The sequence below is a fragment of the Mobula hypostoma genome, chromosome 10 (genome assembly GCF_963921235.1).
Source record: "Mobula hypostoma chromosome 10, sMobHyp1.1, whole genome shotgun sequence".
In the NCBI taxonomy this organism is placed as follows: Eukaryota; Metazoa; Chordata; class Chondrichthyes; order Myliobatiformes; family Myliobatidae; genus Mobula; species Mobula hypostoma.
This window is the reverse complement of record NC_086106.1, coordinates 115,010,862-115,034,351: the sequence shown is the minus strand read 5'-3', so window position 1 is coordinate 115,034,351 and position 23,490 is coordinate 115,010,862. Positions and strand designations below refer to the sequence as shown.

Below are 23,490 nucleotides of genomic sequence, written 5' to 3'. Positions count from 1 at the left end.
AAAGTGGTAGGTTGTCATGGAGATGGACAAAATGCACTGTAATGGAAAGTGGGACATTGGCTATCAATCATAGAATTATGGAATAATGCAGAATGAAACAGGCCCTTCGGCCCCATTCATCTATACTAAACAAGCTAGTTCCCATTTTCCTGCATTTAGTCTGTATCCCTCTGAACCAGGGGTTCCAACTTGGGGTCCGTGAACCCCTCAGTTAATGGTAGGGGTCCTTGGCATAAGAAAGGGTTGGGAACTCCTGCTCTAAACCTTCCCTATCCATATACTCATTCAGATGTATTTTAAATGTCATTGTTTTATCTACCTCAGGAAGAACTAAATCATCTCTTTGTCTCATGGTTTGGAAAAGGTCCTCCCATATTTGCAGGAGAAACTCTTCAGCCTTCAGTTGAAGCGTGCTTTTTAGTTATTGACTGTATCACTCATGTGCTTTAATGGTATAGTTTCCTAATAGCAATGCACATCACTCCACATCATTGTAATTTACTGAGTAACTATTCTATGTGCAATGGCTGCCTTACTCATTCCCAAATTACTTGCCAAATAGAGCTCCACTTAGCAGTCACTTTACGGATGTCTATTATAACATACTTGAAAATATTACACTACAGGGTTGAATTTCTAGTCTGGGTAATGATCAGTCTTTTAAAGAAGGAAATTAAATAAGGCATGAGTAGCGTTTACTTTCTTCTCCAAATGAACTGGAACAAAGTTTGTGATACTGGTTACCAGGAGCAGATAAAACCAGTCATTTCACCTTCACAAGTCATTTTTGCTGTCCTTGTACTTAGGGCCAGCTGATGTGGTTCAGCCTGAAGATGCACCGCTTACCTTGAGATCATGTTTCGTGACCTATCTGTGTCCGTCGGGATCTGATGACCAGGACAGAAGGTAAACTTGGTAAAAAAGTACAAACAGGTGGTTTTCTGGTGTGTGTAAGGAGTTGGGGGCCAGTGGTGGTGATATTAACCACAGTGATTGGTGAAATATTAACTTAATCTACAGAAATGATTAGGTGGTGATAAATGGAATTTCGAAAACCTGATTTTCCCAATTAGAGCAGTAACACAATTAAATTTCTGTCAAAATGTTTCCCAGGTTAATCGAATGCTAATCTTCCTGTGTCTTATTTATTTAGAGATACTATGCAGAACAAGCCTTCCAGCCTAGCAACCCACTTATTTAACCTTGGCCTAATCACAGGGCAATTTACAGTGACCAATTAACCTGCCAACTGATACGTCATTTGACTGTGGGAGGAAACCAGAGCACCAGGAGGAAACCCACATATATCACAAACTCATTACAGAGGAAGCTGGAGTTGTACTCCGAACTTTGATGCCCTGAACTATAACAGCGTTGTACTAACCACTACACTACTGTGGCACCCAGTATTGAGTTTGCATTAATAAGTATTCTATTGATAACTTTGATTAGTGATAACTACCTTTCAGTGGGTCTGATTGTGCACAATACTGTGGTGTAAAGAATCAAACAATTTGGAACCATGCCCTTTGGTCCTACTCGAGCATGCCGACCAAGATGCTCATCCAAGCTAGTCCCATTTGCCAGCATTTGACCCATATCCCTTTAGCTCTTCTTATCCATGTAACTGTTCAAATGTCTTTGTAATGCTGTTATTGAAATAAGAAATAGGAGCAGGAGTAGCCCTTAAGGCCTATCGAGCCTGCGCCGCCAATCAATAAGATCATGGCTGATCTGTCCATGGATTCATCTCCAACTACCTGCCTTTTCCCCATAACCCTTAATTACCAGTACCCTGTACAGTTGCAGCATATGCTCCCTGCTCTCAAATTCAATCCCTCTAGCAATGAAAGTCAACATTCCATTTGCCTTCTTGATAGCCTCCTGTACCAGCAAACCAACCTTTTGTGATTCATGCACAAGCACTCCCAAGTCCCTCTGCACAGTAGCATGCTGCAATTTTTTACCATTTAAATAATAATCTCATCTTCCATTTTTCCTACCAAAGTGGATGACCTTGCATTTACCAACATTGTACTCTCTCTGCCAGATCCTTGCCCACTCACTTAACCTATCTATATCTCTCTGCAGCCTCTCTGTATCTTCTGCACAATTTGCTTTCCCACTCAATTTAGTGTTATCAGCAAACCTAGGTGCACTACACTGGGTCCCCTCTTCCAGATTGTTAATGTTTATCATGAACAGTTGTGGGCCCAGCACCGACCCCTGCGGCACAATGCTCAGCACTGATTGCCAACCAAAGTAACAGCCATGTATCCCAACTCTCTGCCTTCTATTATTTGACCAATCCTCTATCCATGCTAATACATCACCCCCAACTCTATGCATCCTTATCTTATGGATAAGTCTTTTATGCTGCTCTTTATCGAACGCCTTCTGGAAATCTAAGTAAATAACGTCCATCTATTCCCCCCTATCCACTGCGCTTGTCATGTCCTCAAAGCTGACAGCTCATTCCAGATATGTACAACTCTCTGTGTGAAGACATTGCCCCTCAGCTCCCTTGTAAATTTTGCCCCCCTCACCTTAAACCTGTGTCCTCTAGTTTTTGAATCCCTTTCCTTCGGAGAAAATGACCATGTGCATTCACACCTCCATAAAATCACACCTCTGTCTCCTTCGCTTCAAGGGATAAAGTCCTAACCCGCCCAACCTCTGCCATCAGATTTCTGAATGGCTAATGAACCAGCCCATGAAAACTACCTCACTACTTTTGGCTCCCTTTTAGCACTATATATATATTTGTATTTCTTGCTGTAATGTGTAATTGTTTTTTATGAATCACACTCTACTTAACAAATTTCACCACAGTGATATTAGACCTGATTCTGATTTTCCCTAGAGTTCTGGCAACATCCTCGTCAAACTTTTCTGAACTCTTTCCATGATGTAATGATGTACTTTGAGCATGTGTCTTGGTATTCCGTATCATATAAATGTCTTCCACCAGAAGCTCTTGTGAGAGACTGATGGGAAACAAGGGGAGGCCCAACAACAACAAACCTTCACCCTTTCAGGATTTCACGGCATGGCAGTGTAGTGGTTAGTGCTTCCCTTTACTCTGCCAGTGATCATCGAATGGGGTTCAATTCTCACTGCTGTCAGTAAGGAGTATGTTTGTTCTCTCCTTGACCTCTTTGATTTCCTCCACGTGCTCCCATTTCCTCCCACTTTCCAAAGACATATGGTTGGGGTAGTGAGTTCTGGGTGGCTCCAGTGACATGGCCACCCTTGCAGGCTGCCAGCACAATCCTTGCTGATATGATTTCTCTGCATAGTTCAATATTTCAATGTCCATTTGACAAATAGAGCTATTCTCTCACCAGCTTCCTTATAAGAAACAGCACCTGGTTTTTCTCAGGTTGTGTACTTTAATGGGGGGAAGGGCTGGGATAGCAGTTCCCATTGGCAGGCATTCCTACCCCAGGAGTTCCATAGAAAATGGTCCATGAAAAAGAGGGAGGAGCAGGATTCTTCACATGGTTAATTATTGGCCGTGAGGTACAGTCTGAGCCTGTTTCCTTTGGGAGAGGATGGGGCAGGGAAAGTATAGGAATCCCACTTTTGAAGGCAGGCAGAGGCTTGAGTTTACAGCTGCAAGCTGTACACAAGCATCAGCCTGTAACATCCTCTCACCCATTTTGAAGATTATTTGTCACATGATATCAAAACATACAGTGAACTGCGCCACACACATCAAAGTTGCTGGTGAACGCAGCAGGCCAGGCAGCATCTCTAGGAAGAGGTACAGTCGACGTTTCAGGAGGGTCTCAGCCCGAAACGTCGACTATACCTCTTCCTAGAGATGCTGCCTGGCCTGCTGCGATCACCAGCAACTTTGATGTGTGTTGCTTGAATTTCCAGCATCTGCAGATTTCCTCGTGTTTGCGTTTTTAAGTGAACTGTGCCATTTGTGTTAGCAACCAACATGCATAAGGGTGTGCTGGGGACAGCCTGCAAACGTCGCCATGCATTCCAGTGCCAAATTAGTATACCAACATTGCTCGGCAGAAAACAACAGGAATTCTGCAGATGCTGGAAATTTAAGCAACATACATCAAAGTTGCTGGTGAACGCAGCAGGCCAGGCAGCATCTATAGGAAGAGGCGCAGTCGACGTTTCAGGCCGAGACCCTTCGTCAGGACTAACAGAGCAGTTAGTCCTGACGAAGGGTCTCGGCCTGAAACGTCGACTGCGCCTCTTCCTATAGATGCTGCCTGGCCTGCTGCGTTCACCAGCAACTTTGATGTATGTTGCTCGGCAGAATAAGGCCAAACACAGCAAGCAATAAAACAACAGCAAAACAAGGTCTGTTCCTCCCTCTCACCCACGCACACAGTCTTCTCACCCCAGGACAGGCTACCAGTCTCCAGCAGACTCAGACTTAGGTTCACTGACATTGGGCTTTGACTTTCCCAGTGGACTTGTAGAGATTCACAGACTCGGCTCCGTCCAATGAGCCTTGACCTCTGGACTTTCTGATTTGACCCTCAGGCCTCGATTCACTGAACACTAGGCATTAAACTCCAGTCTCACTGAGTCATGAACCTGGAGGGTGAGGGGCATCAGAACTTACTTCTCTTGGCCATGAGGAACTCTGACTCCGGGACACTGACCATTCACTGACCTAGTGAGACCCTTGTCCCTGACCACAGATAAGCCATGTCGCTGGTCTTCAAGCATGGAGCGGAAACTTGGACTCTGTCTGACCTTTAATTCCCCCACAGGCTCATCCTTAAACCCTATCCTGAACCCTAACTTCTCTCTCTCTGTCTCCAAAACCATCTTTATAAACCTGAAGAAACAAATTTAAAAACAACTACATCTGAGCTGCGACTTAGCGGAGGTCACAGTCTGGCGCCATTTTGGAGCCTTCTTTATCTGGTGCCTTCACACTGACCCCACAGATTACGGTGTGATTTTTACCAGAAGATAGCAGTGTGAATGTAATTGACAGGGTCACATTCTGAAGAATTCTGTTTCTTCTATTTTGACTTAGTGCTCTACCAAGATTTATTTATGGTTCTGAAGGCATTGACCCAGATTGTGATGGGGTTCTGTTGGTAAGGCCTCATGAAGAATGAGGTATAAATTTAAATGTTTTGGAGGAAGGTAGGGAGCATTATGGCTGAGTATAGCCACTTCTCCACCATCCAGGGCAAGCCCTCTTCACACTGTTGCTGTCGGGAATGAGGTACAGAAGCCTGAAGGCGCACCCTCAGCATTTCAGGAACAGCTTCTTCCCCTCTGCCATCTGATTTCTAAATGGACATTGAACCTGTGAACATAAGAACAACCTAAGAAATAGGAGCAGGAGTCAGCCATCAGGCCTGTCGAGCCTGCTCCGCCATTCAATAAGATCATGGCTTTTCTGGCCATGGACTCACCTCCACCTACCTGCCTTTTCCCCATAACCCTTAATTCCACTGCTAAGCAAAGATCTATCCAACCTTGCCTTAAATATATTTACTGAGGTAGCCCCCACTGCTTCATCGGGCACGGAGTTCTATAGATTCACCACTCTCTGGGAAAAGCAGTTCCTCTTCATCTCCATCCTAAACCTACTCCCCCAAATCTTGAGGCTATGTCCTCTCGTTCCAGTCTCACCTACCAGTGGAAACAACTTCCCTGCCTCTATCTTATCTATCTCTTTCATAATTTTATATGATTCGATAAAATCTCCTCTCATTCTTCTGAATTCCAGGGAGTACAGTCCTAGGCAACTCAATCTCTCCTCGTAGTCTAAAATCCCCTCATCCTGGTGAATCTCCTCTGCACCACCTCCAAAGCCAGTATATCCGTCCTCAAGTAAGGAGACCAGAAATAAACACAGTACTCCAGACGCGGCTTCGCCAGTACCCTGTACAGTTGCAGCATAACAACCCTGCTCTTAAATTCATTCCCTCTGGCAATAAACACCAACATTCAATTTGCCTTCTTGATACCCTCCTGTACCAGCAAACCACTACCTCACTACTTTATTGATGCTTCATGGTGAGGTCTAAACTCGTGTTGCACGAGGCTGGGAACCAGAGTGCCAGAGCAGTTAGTGGAGAGGTTGCAGAGCCAGATGCTGGTAAGACGTCAGACAAAGTTAGGAATCAAAAGGTCGAGCGTGGTGTGGCAAAATAGAGGAGTGTGAATACAGGACTGAAGGTGGTGTATCTGAATGCATGCAGTATACAGATGAACTTGCAGCACAGTTGCAGATTGCCAGGTATGATGTATTAGGAATCACGGAATCATGGCTGAAAGGTTATATCTGGGATCTTAATGTCCAAGGATAGACATTGTAACGAAAGGATAGGCAGGAAGGCAGAGGGGGTGGCATTGCTCTGTTGTTACAAAATGAATTGTGGATTCATTCTGGATACTTGCAGAGAATTCCACAGATTCACCACCTTCTGGCTAAAGATGTTCATCCTCATCTCCATTCTAAAAGGATCACCCTCTATTCTGAGGCTGTGTCCTCTAGTCTTAGACTCTCCCACCATAGGAAACATTCTCTCCTCATCCACTCCATCAAACTTTCTGGCAGACAGAACAAGCGGGATCTCACAGTGACCACCCATTTTAATTCCACTTCCCATTCCCATTCCAATATGTCCATCCATGGCCTTCTCCACTGTTGTGATTAAGCCACACTTGGGTTGGAGGCTATCCGTTTGGGTAGCCTCCAACCCGATGGCATGAGCATTGATTTCTCAAATTTCTGGTAAATGCCCCCCCCCCCACCGACTACTCCATTTCCCATCCCCTTTTTCCTCTCTCACCTCATCTCACCAATCAACTTCCCAGCTCTTTACTTCATCCCTCCCCCTCCAGGTTTCACCTCTCACCTGGTGGTTCTCTCTCCCCTCCCCCCACCTTTAAGTCTACTTCTCAGTGTTTTTTCTCCAGTCCTGCCGAAGGGTTTCAGCCCGAAACGTCAACTGTACTTATTTCCATAGATGCTGCCTGGTCTGCTGAGTTCCTCCAGCATTTTGTGTGTGTTGCTTGGATATCCAGCATCTACAGATTTTCTCTTGGTTGGGGTTAATTTGCAGGTTGAGTCTGTAGTGAGGAAGGCAAATGCAACGTTAGCATTCGTTTCAAGGGGACTAGAATATAAAAGCAAGGATGTAATGTTGAAACTTTCAGGCACTGGTTAGACCTCGCTTGGAGCATTGTGAGTGGTTTTGGGGTCCTTATCTTAGGCAGGATGCTCTGAAACTGGAGAGAGCTCAAAGGAGGTACAGGAAAATGATTCCAGGACTGAATGGCTTGTCATATGAAGAGTGTTTGATGGCTGTGAGCCTGTATTCGATGAAATTTTGAAGAATGAGGGGTGACCTCACTGAAACCTATAGAAATGTTGATAGAGTGGATATGGAGAGGATGTTTCCAATGGTGGGAGAGTCTAAGACCAGAGGACACAGCCTCAGAATAGAGGGGCATCCTTTTAGAACGGAGATGAGGAGGAATTTCTTTAACCAGAGAGTAGTGAATCTGTGGAATTTTTTGCCACGGGCAGCTGTGGAGGCGAGCTCTTCATGTATATTTAAGGCAGAGGTTGATAGATTCTTGATTGGTCAGGGCATGAAAGGATATGGGGAGAAAGCAGCAGATTGGGGCTGAGAGGAAATTTGGATCAGCCACGATGAAATGGTGGAGCAGACTCGATGGGCCAAATGGCCTAATTCTGCTCCTACGTCTTGCAGTCTTACTTATTTCTGTTTTTTTTTGCACTACTTATATTAAATCTGATTCTGAGCTGTTGTAACAAACAATGTGCTGGGGGAACTCAGCAGGTTCAGCAACACCTGTGGGAAGAAAGGAATCTTGAATATTTTGATTCAAAACCCTGTGGTTTCAACCCGAAACCTCGTTAGTTCCTTTCCTCCCGCCTACCCCTCTGTGCTGACAGCCACATATGTAGTGCCCATCAGGAGCAAGTTACAGTGAGTCTCCAAGTGGTCACTGTAAGCATTTTGTTAGTTTAGTCAAGATCTTTTGAAGTTACTGACAACCCCTCACTATTTTAACTTGTTACTTTGGCAGTCAGGAGAATCATGGATCTCATTTTGTTGTGATGGGGTCACTAGCACAGCAGGGCAAAGCAGGAAGATGAATTTTTTCCTATTGTAAAGTCATAACTCACATTAACAGGCCCTTCAGTCTATTTTTTTCATGCTAATCATCAAGTACTCATCTATACCAATCCTGTTTGCCATAATTTAGTCAATGGCCTTTAGCAGAGAAGAAAATGAAACGGGCATACAGTACTTTTGGACTTGATATCAGGAATATCACAAAAGCCACAAAGAATTAACAGGTGAAATTTAACATTTGATTAACTTCAAGCAAACAGACACTGGCATTATATACTCGAGTTGTTTCAACAAAAGGAATGAGAGTATTGTTGACCTTTGGTTGCCCTGTTTTAAATTCCATTCAACAACAGATTAGCTGGTCTATGCATGTGGTTAGTAGAATGTTGCTTTTGTGTGTCACCTCATGCTACTCGAAACAGATTTCATGTGAACCTTTTGGAATATCCAGCCCCTTGGGCTCCAGGCGATTGCCTAGAACCTGTTCACATCAAAACAAAGTCTGCATAATACTTCATCTGTTGCCCTAATGTGGGTACAGAAATCAAAATCAGCATTAGGTTGCCAGAGCAAACAACGATCATGCTATTTTTAATATTACTACAGTACCATAACTCCTTGATTATAACCCCTTCTTTCTGAACTTAAAATTAATTGCTTCAGTTTTTCCTCACTATTAACAAGTAATCTGCTGGAGCAACTCAACGAGTTGAGCAGCATCTGTGAGAGGAAAGGGATTGCTGATATTCGGGTGAAACCCTGCAATGGGGCTGAGGATGGGGAGGAAAGGTGGCTAGTATAAAGAGGAGAAAGGAGTCTGAGGTGACTGGTGGACTAAGGAGGGGAATATAAGGTGACAGACCAATTGTGTGATTGGGGAAGAGGAGGAGGTGTGGAGCTGGGAGACTGTAGCAGGTGAGTGATAGATGGAGACGAAGAAAAAGGTAAAATATGGAGAAACAGAATCCGGTTTATTATCATGAAATTAGTTTTGTGACAGCAGTACAGGGTAATACATAACAATACTATAAGTTACAGTAAGAAAAATATAAATAGGGCAAAAAGAGAGCAAAATAACGATGTAGTCTTCATGGGTTCACGGACTGTTCAGAAATCTGATGGTGGAAGGGAAGAATCAGTTTCTAAAATGTTGAGTGTGTGTGAATTCAGGCTCCTGTACCTGCTCCCCAATGGCCGAAATGAGAAAAGAAGATGGTGCTATAAGGGGAAAGTGGAGAAGCTATCAGAGGGAGATTAAGAGGAACAGTAAGGGCCACCAGTGGTGGACTCTGGTAAATAAAGCAGTTAAGATTGGGAACCATGAGGGAAGAGATAAATGGCAGTGGGAACTTCTGGCTGCCCTCCCTCTGGGGTTTCTGCTGCTTTCTAGCTCTTTGACCTCTTCTCACACTCAGTCCTCACTACGTTGAAACCGAGATTCTTTCCATCTCTGCTTTGAACTCTCAGAATGGTGCATTCTCAGCTGTGTCCTCTGCAAGCATGCATGCTTTTGAAAGAATGGATGTGATTTAACCAGAGAGTTTCATGGCTTCAATAGATGGTAATATTTTAGATTCCATTATTAATGATGAATTTTTAGACTACTTTGATAAAATAGGCCAAAGCCAAGATAGTTTTCTTTGTGGAGATCTTTCCTGACAAAGCTAAAGGAATTATTTGACCGGCAGGATAGATAAAGGAGAGTCAGTGGATACTGGTTAATTGGATTTTCAGAAGGCCTTTGACAAGGTGCCACTTACAATGCTGCTAAACACAACAGGCGAAATGTCAGTGTGGCACCATGTCAGTCCATGCAGAGCAAGGAAATCCCTGGTTTCTGCTGCATTAATGGTTACTCTTTGATCTGGAAAACAGCCCCACCTTTTCAGTGAGCTAATGGAAAGCAGAATACTAGTACTGCATGCAACTTCATGATAGTTTTGAGAAGGAAGTGCATAGAATCCTACGCCATTTCTGTGATAATGTGTCTGCATATCTGCATGATTTTATGCATTGAGTTGCTGCCACATGATTGGCTGATTCGATATTTGCATTAGCAAGCAAGGATACCTAATAAAGTAGTCACTGAGTAAGGTCTTGTTAGTAATTATTTATTAATAACCAATTTTTTTGTTTTTACAGCACTGTTACATGTGCTACATTCTCCAGCTCCGTTCCACATGGCTCTCCTGAAGGCCAACCACTGGTCCAAGCAACTGGCTGCAGCAATTGTCCAACCCCAAGATCTTCAAATGGTGGACTAGATGGTACATTCCTCCTGGAATGTGATGAAAGTGTCAGTATTCTGCCTGTGGGAGAAGGCTACAACACCACTCTGGTGCATTGTGCCTCAAGGTACCAAAGCAGACTGCAGCATGTCCCAGTTGAATGCACTGAGCTGGACCTGCAAGAGTATGTGGCGGATGTACAAGATGAATGCACTGTCGTGGCCCATGAGACTGCAGCACACTACCAGCCCTCAAGACCACATGTAAGGCCTCATACAGCCTCCGGTAGCATTAGAGCTGATCCTAGTGCAAAGCAGTTGTGGATGTGGAAGCGTAGTGAGAGCAAATCAGAGGAATGCTACAACATTAGATGTGGTAACTTTCAGCTTCACAGTCCATCCACTGGGAATAACTGGGTAAGCAATTGTTTCAATTAAAATGAAAATGACATGTTGTTTGATGTCTCAGGCACATTTGGAAATGATTGGAAACTTGTTTCTCTTCACCCTTTTATCTTCCTTTCTCCAAGTGAGAAACGGGCAAATACTATGCCGAGAGAAAAACGGTGGGAGACTTCCTGTGGAAAACACAAAAATCACTTGTATCACCAAGGCTGCCTTCCACATAACCAATAAAAATAAATCAAATATGCTATGTTTTTAAGCATTCATGTGCATTAATAAACACTTGAAAACATTTGAAAACGTAAAACAAGAAAGGATGTTTGTTGATTAACATTTTCATATTCTTAACACCAAATTTTCTCTTTTAAAATACAGAACGTTGATTATGAAGGGTATGGCAATGTGATGTGGGTGTTCACGACTAGACAACGGAGGAGATGTGTATAAGGGAATACAAGTGTATACATTCCTGCTGTTTGAAAAACATTTGTAATTATTTTGGTGATGCTGAATGCAATAGAAAGAGATTCTTAGCATTAGGGTTAGCATCCTTGGCATTAGCACTCAAAATTTTGGTGGAACCCAACAAGTCAGGTATCAAAACAGCCAAAGTTTTGGGTCGATTCGCTTAATCAGTTCTGGAAGGAGGCAGAAGCTAGAGTAAGAAGTTGGGGGGTAGAGGAAAGAATACAAATTTGCAAGCCTTAGGATCTTAAACTGAGCCCCATGAAGTGCTCAGACCTACAAACAGCCGAGCAGAATTAACAGAGTACAATCACAGCTTGTGTCCAGAAGTTGCAACGTTTCACATTCTACATGCTTCTCCTCTCTCGAAGGAAACATCCGCCTTATCCTTACCCCCATTACTCTTCCCTGGTTGGGTCTGTTTTTTTTTGGTCAGGTTTCCTTGCTTAGTGTGTGGGGCTGTTCAGGCAAGTACAGAGCTTGATGATGCAATCTCAGGTTATTTATCTTTAAATGGAATTCATTGGATTTTGTTAGTTTTGAGATCCTGTCACACTGTTCTACCTCGGGTCCTCATCTTCTCTTAAGAAGATCTTTTACTAAGGAAAGGTCTTTACTCAAAGTCAAGTAATGGTATGTCAATTAACTCTTTCAATAAGTGTCTGATAAGTGGTACCACTTAAATCAGTCAAATAGGAGGAGGTTATTACAATGTCAAAGAAGTTCAAATTGTGTCTTCATTATATAGGAATCCAGCACTTGAAAAATAAATAGCTCCATTTCCAGTTGTTTAAAACTAGGGGCATTAATTACATTAATAGCAAGTCAAATTAAATATTTGTATTTATAGAGATTAGTTTTGATGATTGTATACTGTGATTCCATCCTGTATTTTTAGGAAGACTGCAACTCAATGGACTTTGAAATTATCAATTATAGCCGAGAGCTCAGGTCATTAATATTTTTATTTGAAATATAAAAACATAATTTAAAGAATTCAACGGAATAGGATCAAGTAGTGTATCGTTGAGACCCTGGAGTGTTTTGCTTTTAGCTTTGAGTTTTCTTCTCTTGGCTATGTTACCTGATTTAAAACAACCAATGATAACACACTTTGTACCTCATCTCCTGGAAAGCTGAAAGAGCTTTTCTTTATTTCTATTGCTCCTGTATTTTTGCATCAACATGTGATGCCTCCTTTCACATACTCTTTGTCCTTGTAGCACTCTGAGTCATGCTGTCATGGAACTTGGTCAACAGCCCAAACTTGTTACATTAGGAAACTGTTGATCATGAGATTTATGTTCACTAGGAGTGGCACCAATTCCAAGCCCTTCTAAGTATATGGATCTGCAGTGACCTGTGTTGCTTAGAGCAAAAATAAGACAAACTGGCTTTGTGTGTGATATGTGGGAGACCTGCAAATGTCATGCTCTCAAAGGCATCTGAGTAACTAGACATCTCCAAAAGGCACTTATCTGGAAAATGATTCATTGTCCTTTCTCCTACGATCCAGTCTCCTCTCCTTTCAGGTTCCTTCCTCTCCAACCCTTTGCCTATCCCACCCACCTGGTTTCACCTATTACCTTCCAGTTATCTTTCTTCCCCTGCCCCACCTTTTCATTTTGGCATCTTCCCCCTTCCTTTCCAGTCCTGAAGCAGGGTCTTGGCCTGAAACATTGACTGCTCACTTCCATGGATGCTGCCTGACCTGCTGAGTTCCTCCAGCATTTTGCACAAGTTGCCAAGCAAAAATCTGTTAACTGAGAGTTCTCTCACCTCAGACCAGCAATTTTCTTTCTCTCTGGTTATTTCCATTTTACTTTATTGAAACATATGAGATTATTAAGGGATTGGACACGCTGCAGGCAGGAAGCATGTTCCCGCTGATGGGTGAGTCCAGAACCAGAGGCCACAGTTTAAGAATTAGGGGTAGGCCATTTAGAACGGAGTTGAGGGAAAACTTTTTCACCCAGAGAGTGGTGGATATATGGAATGCTCTGCCCCAGAAGGCTGTGGAGGCCAAGTCTCTGGATGCTTTCAAAAAAAAGATGGATAGAGCACTTAAAGATAGTGGAATCAAAGGTTATGGGGATAAGGCAGGAACTGGATACTGATAGTGGATGATCAGCCATGATCACAGTGAATGGCGGTGCTGGCTCGAAGGGTCGAATAGCCTACTCCTGCACCTATTGTCTATTGTCTGTTTCACTGTCCTTTAACTTCAGAGAAGATGCTATGACCATTTGTTTTCTCTGAATTTTCCTTTGTTCCTCCATTGCTACTGGAGGATTAGGTCATTGTGAGACTTATGATGGCTATACCCAATGCACAGTTGTTGTGGTCCAATTTTCTCTCTCTCCTTCCTCTTTAATGTGTAGGGGGTAGACTCTGGGCTACAATGTTGCTTCTGAAGTGACCCCCAGGACCACCTTGCATAGGACCACCACCACCTTCGCTAGCTCACCATTCATACAGACAGCCTTTGCATTCCAGCAGCCGATGGGTAGAATTACATCAGAAATTCAGTTTGGACCATCGTCCTAGACTTAATCAGTCTCTGCTCCCACTTGTAGTCAGTAGTTGGATCTTTATTTGCTGTATATTTTCACCATTTCTTCCAATTTAAGTGTGGTTATGAACTTGGGAGATTCTGTGAGAACGTCTGGGAGTGGAGAGGACTCAGCCTTACCACCAAGCTGAAGGTCTACTGTGCAGTGGTCCTTACCACCCTCCTTTACGCCAGCGAGACCTGGACTGTCTACAGCAGACACGCCAAACAGCTCAACCACTTTCACCCGAGCTGTCTCCGCAGACTCCTCCGCATCAGGTGGCAGGACAAAGTCCCCGACACGGAAATCCTGGAACGAGCTGGGCTCCACAGCGTCTACACCCTTCTGCTGAAAGCCCAAGCCAGGTGGGCTGGACATGTGGTCAGAATGCCAGACAGCCGATTGCCTAAGCAGCTGCTGTACGGAGAACTGTGTCAGGGCAAGCGCTCAGTTGGGGGGGCAGAAGAAACGTTACAAAGACTGCCTTAAAGCGTCCCTCAAAGGCCTGGGTGTCGACATCAACACGTGGGAGACGCTTGCCCTCGACCGTCCAGCTTGGTGCAGCAAGATCACCACAGGAGCCCGTGCAGCTGAAGTCAGGCGCATCATCGAGGCGCAACGAAAACGTGCTGTGCGCAAGGCCCGAGCAGCATCCACTGCCACGATAGCACCCACCCACTTGTGTCCCACATGTGGGCGAGCCTTCAGGGCCCAGATTGGCCTCATCAGTCACCTCCGGACCCACAGCCACCAATCTCCCATTTGACTTTGAAGCCATGGTCATCTTGACTACGAAGGATGAACAACATGAACTTGGTTTTGATTTTGCAACTACTTTTGGAAAATTTCAGACTTCAGAGTGAAATTATTTTTTTCTCATGAACCTATTTTATATTGCTTTTGTACCTAGTGTTGAGGGTTTCCTGAAGTAAGCTGCCTAGTTGTAGGTAAGGAAGGAAAAGATTGACATTCTTATGGAGAGTTTTTATGGCATCAGGAGATCCTGAAGTGCTAAGTGGTTCTGAGGTGTGGACACCATTGTAAGACTCCACAAAAGGTGTTAAACAAAAGGTCAATTATTTAAGGTTAGTTTTACATTTAACTGTCAGCCTGAACACTGAACGGAACAGTCCACTTAGAAATAAATTGGATCTTTTATGCTCAACTGGTTATTGACTTTAATGGAACTATATTTGTGGAGCTGAATGCACCCTACAGTCAAAATCTATGCAAGGATTTAATGCTGAAAGCCGAAGTTTTTTATCCCCACTTATAGAGAAACACACGCATAAAATTGCAGATCCTTCTGATCTCCAAAGCTGAATTGGGCACTTGAGGATATTGATCAAATTATTTCATTTTAAACATGGGAGATTCTGTAGGTACTGGAAATTCAGAGCAACACGCAGAATATACTGAAAGAGCTTAGCAAATCAGGCATTATCTATAAAGAGGAATGAACAGTTGATGTTTCAGTCTGAGAACTTTCATCAGAACAATTATTTCATCTGTTTTCTGGTGAAGTTCCTTGGTTTCGATTAGGCCCAGATTCATGGTGCTTTATGTGGATGTCTCAGGCATTTCAACCTTGAGTTCTGCGATATCTGGGTGATCACCTGTTCCTTTTTATGATAAAGTTACTGTGATTGATATACTTCAAGATTCTAGAGCTGGTCACCGCCTTGCCAAAAGATCAAGCCACATTGTGCAGCTTGCTACCGGCTCTAGAATCTTGAAGAATATCTTTTTCTAGAATGTGCTTATGCATCCTTCTGTTGGTTCTTACCATTTGATTCAGTCTGTCCAGCTAATGTACATCTTTCCTTATTAGATCCCTGATTTGGAAAACGTTGGTCAGAAAAGCCCATGAACCTACTCAAGGTAAGTCTTTTCTTGGTCCCTCCCCCAGTCTCTGCAATTTTTACCACTTTACCTACCTTGGTGGATTCTTTTCTGAATTGATTCTCCTTTTGGATGGTCAACAGAGTGAAATATTTTCTTAGAAATTGCTGTCTCTACAAAAAAACAATGTACGTCTGCATTTTCCTCCTGATAAGCAACACTGAGCTGCCATGGTTGATTTTAATTGGAGCTGGAGATAACTATCTTCTCCATTGTGCTTTCATTTCTTCTACACCAATTAAAATAATGACCACTATTTAAATGGCAATAAAACACCTCTTTGAGGAGGTCATTTGTTGCGATGCTATTGAAGGAGGATATACCTTCTCCTGAAATTTCAATTACTTTGCCTGATCACTGGAAATCCATCACCTTCAACCCCTGACATAAACTCCTTGCCCTCCTGCCACTCTTATCCTTCCTTGTCTGAGGTTTGGATCAAACCAGGTTCTTCACAATTGATTTTCTGACCACCTATCCATTTCAAGTTGAACTATTCTCACTTCTACCACCCTAACAATACATGCTACTGTCTATACTCAAAAGCTCCAACCAGAATTTTATTTGTTCCATAAGTAAATTATTTGAAAGGTCTCCTGGCTAGACACCCACCCTCGATCCAAAGTAAACTTCAGTCTATTCACAATGCTGCTGTCTGTGTCTTGCATTACACAAGTACCAAGCATATATCACTCTTGTCATTACTAGTCTACGTTGGTCTCTGTCTTTGTAATATGCATCTTTGTGTTTAAAATTACTCCTAGATTCTCTTTAACCTGCTGTGTCGTACTCTGAATATTCTTATTAACTCCCAACTGTGTATTTCCTCCCCCCAAACCACTTTGTTCTTTCACTCATCTTTGTTTCATTAGGACTCACCTTAAAACCACCATTCCTCCTAACTTTTGATCCATGATATTTAATACTTGAATGCAAGCTCCTTTTATTAAATCAAGAGGCACGTAATGTTTGCAGTATTCATGCAGCTGGGAAATCAAACGAGCCATATCTCTTTGGAGAGTTTTTAGTAAGGTTTATTGTTTCTTCTATGTGTATATCACACAAAAGTTAATAGGATATTTCCAGTTGCTTGTAACTTGTGTTGAAATACTGCATCAATTATTTAGTGCCAGAGATGCCCAACAAGAAGCCAAGAGATAATTGATCAGTTGCTTCGTGTTTTGGAAGAATTGATTAAGGGCAAATTGTTGGGTCAGAATCAAAGTCTACAAACAATATAATTAATTTCTATATTAACAATGAACTGGATATTTTTTAAGATGTCTTCTGCAATACAGAACTTCCACGTATTGAGATTTCCTGTAATCTAACTCGAGTTCAAACACTGGAAGTGACACCAATTATCAGATTTATAAATTGTGATTATGTATTGCTGACTTTTGCCCCAGGATATCATAGCACACCCAGAAAAATATGCTAAAACAGCAACTGGGGTGGGGGCTCAGGCCAGTTTCGTAGGAGGCCTCCAGCAAATGAGGGAGAAGGTAAAATGCATGATAGATGAGCAATGCATATGTCGACCTGTCTATTGTACACAATGCCTTGTATTAAGGGACAGCTTCATCTAGCACCACTGCTCCATTCTCCAAAGGTAGTACTTCCCGGTTGCCAAATATTTTAATTCCGATTCCCATTCCCATTTTCATTCTGAAGTGTCAATCCATGGCTGCTGCTTGAGCCAATATGAGGCCACCCTCAGGGTGGAGGAGCAACACCTTATATTCTGTCTGGGTATCCTCCATCCTGATGGCATGAATATCGATTTCTCCAGTTAAAAAAACTATTCCCTTCCTCTTCCCTCTTCTGCTATTCCCGCTCTGGCCTCTTACTTCTCACCTGCCTATGACCTCCCCCGAGTCCCCTCCTCCTTTCCTTTCTCCTATGGTCCACTCTCCTCCCCTATCAGATTCCTTCCTCTCTGGCCTTTTATTTTTCCTACCCACCTGGCTTCACCTGTCACCTAGTTGTCCTCTTTCCTCTCCTCTCACCTTTTTATTCTGGCATCTTTCCCTTTCCTTTCCAGTCCTGAAGAAGGGTCTTGGCCTGAAATGTTGACTGTTGATTCATTTCCATAGACGCTGCCTGACCTGCTGAGTTCCTCCAGCATTTTGTTCTTTGCATTGTTTCGTGCTGCCAGACTTCTTTGTCTGCTGAACAGCCTCCCTGCATGTTATGTGAGCATACACTCAGTGGCTGCCTTACAAGTATAATAGAGTGACCACTATGTAGGTCCGTGGTCTTCTGCTGCAGTAGCACATCTGCTTCCAGGATCCATTGTTGTGTGTTCAAAGGTTCTTTTCGGTGCTCCACCGTTGTAATGCATGTTTATTTGAGTTAAGTTTGAAGCAGTCTGGCCATTCTCCTCTGACCTCACTCATTAACAAGGCATTTTCACCCCCAGAACAGGTTGCTCACCGGAGCCAAACAGTTTCTGATGTACTCAAACCACCCTGTCTGGTACCAACAATCATTCCACGGTCAAAGTCACATTTCTTCCCCGTTCTGATGTTTGGTTTCAACGATAACTGAACCCCTTGACTATGTCTGCATATTTTTATGCATTGAGTTTCTGCCACATGCTTGGGTGATTAGATATTTGCATTAACAAGCTGGTGTACCTAATAAAATGGCCTCTGAGTGTATTTTTAAAATATTCTATCGAAATCCACATAGACTAATTTCCCATGGCAAATGATTACTCCTAGATAAGCTCCCTTAATAATACAAGTCTAGCTGTAAAATTCTCCAAAAACAACTTTTGTTCAGTGGCTGCACGGTAGTGTAGTGGTTAGTACAATGCATTACAGCACAATACAAGACCACAGGAGTTCCCTTTGGAAGCTCTGGTTTCTTCTCACATTCCAAAGACAAACAGGTTAGGGCTAATATGTCTGAACATGCTATGTTGGTGCCAGTAGCATAGCAACACTTGTGGGCTGCCTCCAGCCCGTCCTCAGATGTGCCGGTCATTGGCACAAATGACGCGTTTCATTGCATTCATTGATCTTTCAATATGCATGTGACAAACAAAGCTAATCTTTAATGAGCAAGTGGTCTGACATTAAAAAAAAGATTGTCAGAGGATTTTTGATAGTGGTAGATCTCCAGGGATATTAGATACTAGATCTGGGTGTGAGATGGAATGAAGAAAGCGTAGACAGGACAGGATTCAGTGGTGCTGAGGTAAGATGCAAGTTGTAAAGGATGCACGAATTTGGGAGTAGCTTAATGAGAAATACACCTCAAAGAGTAAAGGGGATAGGCTAACTGTCTCCAGCTTCATGACAATGAGATCAACCTGCATCAGAATGAAAATACTTTGTCAAGAATCAACTTTATTTGCCATGTACATTCATGTGTTAGGAATTTGCTGCCAAGATGTGCAACAGGAAAGCAACATTGATATTAACATTAATGATAAAGAATAAGTAATTGTATAATAATGTGAGAAGTATGGATATGGAATAAAATGTGCATAAGCACATAAATACCAGCTTGTATTTATAATATAAACAGCTTTATAAACAATGGTTTAAAGTGTTTACAATGCAGTGGTTGAGGTAATAGATGGTGGGGGTTGGGGGGGGGGACTAACTAGAATGTTTGATTAATGTAATTTAGTTACAGTAATTATTAATTTTTCTTAATTGTAATGTTAAATTATCACCATTTCCTAATTGTAATGTGAGCTTTTCACTTTTTCTTGCTGCTCCAGGTGTGTGCATTTAGCTCCTGCAGAGATTGTGGAAGGTTGAGTACTGAAGATGGATTTTTCCCACTGAGCCCGAAGGGGAAGAGGCATTTAGAAAACAGGAACCTCACAGGAAGATGGGGAATGACAGGAGGGGAGCTGAGCCTCTTTAGCTACCTTGACTATCGTACCCTGACATTGGTGCCGGATCCCTTGAAGACCCTTCAGCCGCTGCAGTGATGTGACGTTTGGATCATCTTGGCAACGCCATCAGTGGAACACAATTGACGAACATTGATTGGACCAATTAAATTGTAGTTATTAGGGACGGGTTTAAGTTTTCCTCTAGAATGGTGAGGTAGTGAAGCCTAATAGATTTGAGGACCAGTGACACAAAATCTGGTTGCAGTCTTAAAAAGGGCATGAGGACCATTTAGACAATCCAAGTTTGTTACTGAGGAGCAATTTTTGTCTCTGCTATTCCTGTGATGCTTTTCAGTAACGAGATTACTTTCTGGAAGATGTGGAACTTCAGTTCTCTACATATTGCTGGTATTCATTGGCAGTAGCTCAGTAATACTACATAATAAATACCTGTAATAGCAGCAGCTGAGCAAGGGCTCAAGAAGCAATCAGAACACCATTATTCCCACTAGCCTTAAGGTGAAAATGTAAGATGAGATATCTTCTGGGGGAAATTGTGAAAAACATTAACCATTAAAGAACATGTCTGAAATATTTTGCAGGGCATTCAGGAAAGAAATGAACTTAATACTGTGATTTAACCCTGTGGAATTTTATATTCTGTCATCTTCTACTAGGAGTTTCTTGAATTAAACTGACTGTTTCTTTGTTTGTGTGCTGATACTCCATTTTTGCTAATTATTTTGATAACTTTACACTAACATTAAAGACTAAAAATACTTACCTGGATATTCAACTTTTTTGTACAAAACTATTGTAGCCCCCGGTAAGCCTCAGGCTCGCTCAGCTCGCTCCGTCTGGGGAGAGCAGCCTTCGGCCCCGCCAAACTGGGTAATCAAGCTTGGGTGGATGCTGTGTGTTGTGTCCCCTGTGTAACATCAGTACCCTGAAATAACATTCAGTTCACAATGTGTGGTTAAACATGTAAGAGTTTATATTTAAGTATGGGGTTAGTAGAGAACAAAAGAAAAGGAAAACAAATAAAAGGCGCCAATAATCTCATAAACATGTCCAATGCACGAACGTTGGAGCTCACGGATTCCCTGTCGCTGATCCTCCTTCACTCGTCGTCGACCCCTGGGCTCCCACTCCGAGCCCAGGCCCAGCGGGTCCGGCAACCGTCTCCTCAAGCCATCTCTTCTCTCTTCATCCTCTTCGCGCCTTCTCCCCAAAGCCCACGCAACTAACAGCTTTCACACAGACAGAAAGAATAACATCTACCCAATTGATTAACAAATGAATACAAGTCCCGTTATCACTAATTATAATCCAAACATACTGCTATAGAGAACCACTGTCTCAGCAGTTAACAGTATAGAGAAACCATTTTATTCACCTTAGCAGTAACATAAAAGAAGAAACCCTTACACTGTAGTTACTGATGTTGATGTAAGATGTTTTATGTTTAATTTTCTTACAAGCAAAGGAAGAGTAGACTCAGACCACAGACAGGAGGGAGATCTTATCATTTATCAGAGCATCCAGCACCTGGTATCAGGGCTGTGAAAGGTGTGAGAAGAGCTTGGGCCAAGTAGAGTACACTTTTCAAACTTACTCAGGCCCTCAAGCAGCTGTCTTTCCACTCTCGAAACAAATAGGATTCAGTTTAATCTCCCATTCTATTACCTCCACTTCTAGCCTGCCCACCCCACTAAACATGCTATTTTCTCCATGTTGCCAACCGTTGGAGTTGGTGTTTGTTTATTTTTATGCTTGAAGTTTTTTCCTCACTAAGGGGTTATTCTACAATTAATAGCTTAATTGTAGCATTACTAATTTGGTTAGGGAATGGTAGTATTGTGCTTTTGGACTGGTTATCAAGAGAATAAATAAACAAGTTGAATCCTAGTTTGATGACTGGGGCATTTAATTAAATCAGCTTTTTTGAAAATAAAAGTGACTGTGAGGTATCAATGACTGGCAAACTTTTCCAGCAAATTTCTACAGAAGTACAGTGGAGGGATTCTAACTGGTTGTATCACCGTATGGTACAGAGGGGCTATTGCACGGGATTGGAAAAAGCTGCAGAGGGTTGTAAATCATAAACACAAGAAATTCTGCAGACGCTGGAAATCCAAAGTGACGTACAGAAATGCTGGATGAACTCAGCAGATCAGGCAGCATCTATGGAAATCAATAAACAGTCAATGTTTCAGGCCAAGACCTGTCTTCAGGTCCGGAAAGGAAGGAGGAAGATGCCAGAATAAAAAGGTGGGGTGGTGGGGGAAGAGGATAGCTAGAAGGTGATAGGTGAATCCAGATAGGTAGAAAACATACAGAGTTGGAGAGGAAGGAATCTGATAGGAGAGGAGAGTTGATATAGAAGAGGAGGTAAGGACCCAAATGGAGGTGATAGACAGGTGAGAAGAGGTAGAAGACCAGAGTGGGGAATAGAAGAAGAGGGGAAGGGTAGGAAAATTGTGTTTTATTGGAAGGAGAAATCGATGTCCTTGCCATCTGGTTGGAGCATACCTAGACAGAACATAAGGTGTTGCTCCTCCAACCTGAGGGTGGCCTCATCTTAGCAAAAGAGGAGGCAATGGACCTACGTGGTGGAAAGGGAATGGAAATCAGGATTGAAATGTTTGGCCATCAGGAAGTTCTGCTTTTGGCGGTTGGCGTGAAGGTGCTTGACAAAGCGGTCTCTTGATTTACGATAGGTCTCTCCAATGTAAAGGGGGTTGCACTGGGAGCACCAGACCCAATAAACAGCCCCAGTAGATTCACAAGTGAGATATTGCCTCATCTGGGGCTGTTGGGGCCCTGAATAGAGGTGAAGGAAGAGATGAATAGTGAGTCCCATCATGGGCACTAACCTCCCCAACATTGAGGACATCTTCAAAAGGCGGTATCCTCTTCACCCAGGATATGCCGTCTTCTCATTTCTATCATCAGGAGCCTGAACAAACATGCTGTATGTTTTAGGAACAACCTTTTCCTCTCTGCCATCCGATTTCTGAATGGACAGTAAACCAACCCTTGAACACTACCTCAATTTTTTTTGCTTTCTCTTTGCATTACTTATTCAATTTTTAATGTATGTATGTGTATGTGTATATATATATATATATATATATATATATATATATAATTACTGTATTTATACTTCTATGTGTTGCACTTTACATCTGTCACAAATCAACAAATTTCAACAAAATCCAGTGATGTAAGACCTGATTCTGATGTAAAATGAGAAAAAAAACAACAGATGCTGGAAATATGAAATGAAAGTGGTACATGCTTTGTAGGTCAAGCAGCATCTGTGAATATAGAGTTAACATTTCAAGTTGATGACCTTTCATCAATGTAAAGCTTCCTTGAAATCTCTTCAAGGTACTGTATTGGTATTGGTTATTAGTCTGGAGTCTGGAGTTGGCCATGCAGTCCACCAGAAGCATTGTCACATTTACCCAAAATAGAATACAATGCTTGTCGAGTCTTGGAACACTACATCACAGAAACAGGCCTTCCAGCTCATCTAGTCTATACCAAACTAGTAATCTGTCTTGCATAATGTTTATACAGATCAAACCTCTACATGGTGCTTTGTCCTCGAATAAGGTAAAAGAGTAACAGTGCAGCGTAAAGTGTAAAAACTTACGAAAGTGTGCAGTGCAGGTCAATGATGAAGTGCAAGATCATAACAATGTAGATTATGGGGCCAAAAGTCCATCTTGTCATTCAAGTGTCTGATAACAAGGGATCATAGCTGTCCTTGAGCCTGGTATTCTATCCTTTCAGGCTTTTGTATCCTTTGCTTGATGAAAGTGGGGAAAGGAGAGAATATCCCAGAGGTGTGGGTCTTTGATTACGCTGGCTGCTTAACTGGGGCAGTGAGAACTATAGACCGTGTCCACAGAGGGGAGGCCAGTTCCTGTGATGTACTGAACTGTGTCCATAAATCTCTGCAGT

At 42.6% G+C, this 23,490-nt stretch overlaps 1 protein-coding gene across 4 annotated transcripts in view; it reads left to right on the top strand.

The window, feature by feature from the left end:
* LOC134353411 (tumor necrosis factor receptor superfamily member 27-like) overlaps nt 1–20,268 on the top strand; it is a 257,893-nt gene extending 237,625 nt beyond the window's left edge. For all 4 annotated transcript variants that reach the window (XM_063061436.1, XM_063061437.1, XM_063061438.1 and 1 more), the window contains 4 exons: nt 807–906; nt 10,254–10,755; nt 15,592–15,641; nt 19,399–20,268. In XM_063061436.1, coding sequence (XP_062917506.1) covers nt 807–906; nt 10,254–10,755; nt 15,592–15,630 — 641 coding nt within the window. In that variant the 3' untranslated portion in view covers nt 15,631–15,641; nt 19,399–20,268. The remainder of the gene's footprint in view (nt 1–806; nt 907–10,253; nt 10,756–15,591; nt 15,642–19,398) is intronic.
* Nucleotides 20,269–23,490: the final 3,222 nt, after the last annotated feature.